We start from the raw sequence: 5792 nt of genomic DNA, 5'->3' as shown, positions 1-5792 counted from the left end.
AAAGAAGATCAACCAATGTGTCTCTCCAAAAAAAAAGTTCAACCAGTGGACATGCGCATGATATACATTCGTTCACCACGGAACTGTCCATGATATCGGTATGCAACGGAACAGAGCAGCATGATTCTGAATCTGCACGCCCGTGGCTAAAACTAAAGGAACTGAATCAGTCAAAATGAATTCTTTAGAGTACAGAGAACGTCCAAAGAAAGCCGGACTAATAACAGTAAGTACAAACCTAACGGAGATTTCACTGCAGAAGTGTGTGTGTGTCTAAATATGGACCAAATCAAATCTCCTGTGCCTGCCAACTAAGTTCGGAGCCATCGGCCTGTTCTTCGCACCAACAGCAATCATCGTGCAAATAGCCAGCACAATGCATTTCCACACTGCAGGGTGCGGTCACAACACAACTAGCTAAACGCTGTAATGGAAGAAAATATAACGACAAAGCAAAGGAGCAAAAACATTTCGGCAAATTATCACGAAGCATGGAATTGCATACCAAGCATACTATATCTTACGATAGCAGGTTATACCTGAATTAACATAGTTATACCAGTTACGGACCCAAACAGCACATAGTTGTTACTGAGACATAACTCTGCATGCTGGACGACGACTAACCAAGGAACCTGAACGCTAAACTGAAAAAGCCAAATGCAAAAGGCATTTGTGGTGAAGGCTTGCTACTATGAACAACTTTGAGCAGGCAATTGCATGATGGACAAATCAGCAGCAGACACCACGAAGCCCGGAAAATCTCATGCATGTACTTGGTGAACAGGGAGCAGCTAGACCAGCTGCCAGTCCCCATCGATGAAAAGACCACCGTTATCATTATCCTGCATCGAGAAAAATGGATCTGTTAGATGTTCATACCCTGTTATCAGAAAAGGTAGCCATTGCTTCAAGTTCCCAACACGGCAGATCACATAAAGATTAAGTAAGCAGTTGAAGTGTAAGCTAAATGTAAAAATGTATCTCGGGTGCAACCCATATCAGACCTTATGAAACAGTACACTACATTGCAATTGTTCTTTCATGTAATATAGCAATCTAGCTTACAGGAACCAAAATTGGTACACACTGTAAAAGTACATCTTATCTTATCTTAGGAATAAAGACCACACATCCTTGTGGACTGACTCCATATTAAAAAATAAATGCATGTAGAGTTTTAGTGAAATGAAGATTGCAACACCATAAAAAAGGTGACCCAGTGAGAAAATAGTTTATCAAGATTACTAATCCCTCTGTTCCATAATCCTTGCCGTGGTTCTAAAACCACAACAACAATTATGGAACGGAGGGAGTACTTTTTTCAAAGCTAGTAAAGATTGCTGTGTAGGGTTAAAGACACTGCAAGCAATACTTATGAGAAGTAATAGAAATATGAAATAACACCTCAGCACTAACATATATGCATGCGAAGAAGAAACTCCGCATCGATTAAATGTGATCAGAGGTAGTATTTGCTAAGAAATATGCAAGAGAGGATCATACCGGCCTAAACATGTCAACAACAATGTCATCCAAGCTGCCACTGAGCCCCCTTTGCAGCCTACTTGTTCCCATCAGATCATTGGTGTAATTGAGCTGATTACCGGTGGTATGCTGGTCAATCCTGCCATCTTGCAGAGAGGCACCGCCGCCTGCATTCCCACCATCCAGAGCCTGCCTTGGTACAGCCGAACTGTCTATGCGGAGGTTTGGCAATGAATTGTTGATGCCTGAATTGCTAAAGGCAAGGTTGCTATTCAGCGCTTCTCTTGAGTTTGTGCTGCTTGTAAAGGTGAATGGCGCTGCATCCTGATTGAATACCATCGGAAGTGTACTGCTAGCAAGTGATGCTGCTTGGCTCTGCATCTCATTTCCCAGAGACGTAATCTGATTTGATGACGTTGTAAAGCTTGAGACAGGTTCCATCCTGTGGCCATTCACTTGCAAGGTTGCTTGGGACATGCTGCCATTCTGACCAAGTTCCTGAATGTTGGATGGAACTGCAGATTGCCAGGTGTTACTACTTCTTCCAAGATCTGGAAAGTGGGGAGACTCGCCAGCGAATGAGCTAAATGAGTCTGTTGAAGATGAATTTATCCGACCTAGGTGTTGTCGGTTGCTTGATTCAAGAGGCTGAACTGACCTATTTGCAGGAGCCAGTGATACACCATTTGATATGTTTGCAAACGAATTACCAGAAGTACCAGTCACCATTGTTGACATGTGTGGAGCCCTGATCAGATTACCATTATTGACCCCTAAATCGTTCAGGGAAGTACCCATAGTATTTTGGGCATGACTAAGCTGGAGTGGCTGTGAAGACAGCAAACCATGCATTCCGTATGCAGAAGGGGTGTTCATCCTTGCAAGGAAGTTATTTGACTGAGAATGGGTGCTGGTTGGGACTGGCCTGTATCTCCCATATGCATTGTTATAGTGCCTGAAGACATCCAGTGAATTCATATTGCTGTAAGCAGGGTTTCTTCCTCCAAGTGCAGCAACTAAGTTAGCTTGTCTGCTCGCGTCCATACTCATCCTTTTCAGGTACAGACGATACTTCTGGAATCACGAAAGAACAAGAATCAATGAATTAGAAATAGCTACAAACACACAAAAAAAAGGCCTAAGACATTATCAAATCATCAAATGGATAGTTCCACGGGGAAGCCAATTAAATTAGCATAACAGATATGTTGACTGAATAACTTTCAAATTTTGCAAATATTAGGAAACAAACCTGGCCACATAAGCTGTTTAATTGGGACAAAATAATCCCAAGAGAATATAGGTTTTTTAATTGGGACAAAATAATCTCAAGAAAATATAGTAGATGTAGCATATGTCTAGGAAAGGGGAAAGGAAAATGTAACATATGGTGGGTAGGAAAATGTTCTTTTAACATTTATCAGAATTCAGAATCAAACATTTATCAGAACATGTAACATTTTGAATTCAGAAACTGTACCTGCAGGTGACTAGCAACATTCTCCCTGGTGATGTTCTCTACGTTCATGAGATCCAGTATCTTCTTTGGAACAGCCTCTGCGTTCATGAAAAGAGATATGCTGTTACAGATGACATAATGATCCCCAAAAACGACTAGCCCACGCTTATAATAACAACGATATTAAGCATGATCTCTTACTGTCGATGCCAAGCTGATTGACAGCAGCAACAAACTTGCGGTGCAGCTCCACAGACCACACAACCCTTGGCTTCTTCTGGGACGACGAGTCCCCATTCTCATTGCTGTTATCATCAGAATCATCACCATCATCTCCATTCTCATCTCTATCCCTCCGCGACTGCCTCTTGTTGCGGTTAGCACCCCCATTCTCACCTTCACCATTCTGCGCCTTCTGACCAGCATCATCATTGTCACTCCCACGGGGCTTGGTATTCCGCCTAATCACATGTTGCCATATCGTCTTCAGCTGCTCAAGACGCACCGGCTTCAGCAGGTAGTCACATGCTCCATGGGTTATGCCCTTCATGACTGTCTGTGTCTCCCCATTTGCAGACAACACTGCATAACAGATAGGCATTGATCAGTTTCAGAATGGATGATGAAATTTCAAGATGCGACTGACTTGACATTATTCACACGTTGCTCATATAACCTGACACCAACGCATATGAAACATTAGCTAGGAAATATACGCAAAATAAATTGCCCTTCATTACAGTTTGCAGACATTGGCCTTTCTAATTTTTCATGTCCAATTGTTGCACATGTAGCGCAATAACAACGTGGTCAGTTTGCACGAGAACTCGCTTTCTCAATTCAATAAACCGGTTGATCCATAGGACGATACAGCACGTAATGAATTGTAAGACATGATAAAGGGTGAAACTCTTTAAACTCAATACAAGTGGGGTTTTGTTTGTAGATATATGTTATAAAAAACAAGAGGAGCACATGGGCGAGAAGTATCTGAAACATATTGGAGCTGGAAAACTTTCATTGGTTTCCTGACCAATGCACTAAGCCAATAGCAATGCAGAAATATAATAGCCTAAAATAGATCTGAACCACATGTTGAGATTTCTGCGATCTTTGCAAGTTGCATGTCCAAAGTTCTGTGACACGAAATGACATGAAATGGAAACAAGTAGTAGATTCAGTAAATCTATCATCGGGCAGTCATTTCCCACCCATGCATTTTTTTTATAAGCAGTGGTTACACCAAGGGTGGTAAAGAGAAGCGAGAAAGTTGGCCTTACTGATGACTGGGAGGTCCATCTCGAGTCCAACGAGCTCGAGGAGCTTGAAGCCATCCATGTCCGGCATGTGCACATCGCTGATGACCAGGTCGAACTGGTCCTTGTTCTCCCTGAGCATCTTGAGAGCCGTGGCTGCCTGCCCAGTAGTTGTCACTGCAACATCACGGCACATCCGATCCAAGAAACGTTAGCCGACACCAGAACAATATGTTGCACAAACACGTCCAATCTTCAGAATGTTTATCCTAGAGAAGAAACATGAGGCCACAGCAGAAGATCCAGGGGGTGAAGGAAAATCTAGCCAAAATTGTCCCCTAGAAAAATTACTACTCCTAGTTGTCACCATGCAAAACTAGTGAAATTGAACGACCAAAAGAACAGCTGCTGAGGGAACATGGGTCGAATCAATCATCCATAGGTATTTGGAATGGAGAACGCAGATTCCAAAACAGGGCTGGTCCCGATAAAGGGAGGCGCGAAAATAAAGGGAGATGATAAATCGGGAAACACAGTAATGATGACAAAAAAAATTAAGGGCGGCAATAATGGCAGTAAATCCAATCATAAATTGACATTACACGGCACCTGGAAGGAAAAAATAGGAGACCGACGGGGAGCAGGAGAAAAATGGGGGAGAGCGTGAATCCCACAAAACTGGCGCCGTAAATGCAAAACTCGGCCACGAAATCTCGAAAATACTCATCGAGCGAAACAATCGAGTGAATCTAAGAGCAAAATACACTAGCAGTAGAAGAGCAGAGAAGTAAAACGAGTCTGTACAGTAGAGGATTTGCTAAGATACACAGGAGTAGGGAGAGGGTGGTGGTGGTAGCAAGCAGTTGGGTTGCCGTGCGTACCGTGATACTGGCAGCGTCGTAGGAGGTTCTCGAGCACCTTGAGGCAGGTTGGGTCGTCGTCGACGGCGAGCACGCGCATGCCGACCGGGAACTGGTCCCCGCCGCCGCCGCCGCCGGCCCCGCTCACCCGCTTCTCCACGGTCATCTTCCTCCTTTCTCAGCAAATCCAACACGCAAGAACCTCGGATCACCTAATGCCCCGACGACCCCGACTCCGGCGACGAGATCCTGAAATCCAAGCAGCGTGGGCGTGGGGAAAGGCGCGCGGGCGGAGGATAAAGCCAGCAAGGTCAAAGCAGCGGAGAAGAGAGAGAGAGGGTGGGAGCAGCACGCACGCACGCACCAAAGCAGAGGAGAGGAGAGGGAGAGAGACGACGACGACGACGCAATAATAAGAGGGCGGACGGGTGGGGTGAGGTGAAAATGGAATGGGATGGAATTTCGCATGCGGCGCAAAGATGGCAACCTTTTTATTTGTTTTCCTTTCCACGGCCAATCCCCATTTACTCGTTTATTGTGGGACGCATCTCGTCTCCTTTCCGCTCGCTCGCCCTCTTCCTGTTTCGTGCGATGCGTTCTGGGGCAGTCCTGTCCAGGCTAATCTGCACTCGCCTTTCGGGTTTCCTGTTTCGCGTCCACCCGTTTATTACGAGCTTACCAAATTTACCAATCGCACTGCCCAATCAAACTAGAATTTCCCACCTAGAT

At 44.6% G+C, this 5792-nt stretch overlaps 1 protein-coding gene across 1 annotated transcript; it reads right to left on the bottom strand.

Moving 5' to 3' along the window:
• Window positions 1-494: 494 nt before the first annotated feature.
• LOC124691851 (two-component response regulator ORR24-like) lies at window positions 495-5244 on the bottom strand. The gene is made up of 6 exons (XM_047225129.1): window positions 5085-5244; window positions 4228-4380; window positions 3149-3529; window positions 2969-3045; window positions 1507-2562; window positions 495-845 (listed from the first exon to the last, which is right to left on the bottom strand). Exons 1-6 carry the CDS (start codon window positions 5227-5229, stop codon window positions 795-797), a joined length of 1863 nt encoding a protein of 620 aa, XP_047081085.1. The 5' UTR covers window positions 5230-5244; the 3' UTR covers window positions 495-794.
• Window positions 5245-5792: the final 548 nt, after the last annotated feature.

The sequence above is a fragment of the Lolium rigidum genome, chromosome 2 (assembly GCF_022539505.1).
Source record: "Lolium rigidum isolate FL_2022 chromosome 2, APGP_CSIRO_Lrig_0.1, whole genome shotgun sequence".
Classification (NCBI taxonomy): Eukaryota; Viridiplantae; Streptophyta; class Magnoliopsida; order Poales; family Poaceae; genus Lolium; species Lolium rigidum.
This window is presented reverse-complemented; position numbering and strand designations above follow the sequence as displayed.

Excerpts from the sequence above, each read along its gene's own strand:
- LOC124691851 (XM_047225129.1), bottom strand. The coding sequence starts at position 5,229 with ATGACCGTGGAGAAGCGGGTGAGCGGGGCCGGCGGCGGCGGCGGCGGG. Across the intron at positions 4,381-5,084 it reads ACGACGCTGCCAGTATCACG|TGACAACTACTGGGCAGGCA; the intron begins GTACGCACGGCA and ends GTGATGTTGCAG. Across the intron at positions 3,530-4,227 it reads GATGGACCTCCCAGTCATCA|TGTTGTCTGCAAATGGGGAG; the intron begins GTAAGGCCAACT and ends TCTGTTATGCAG.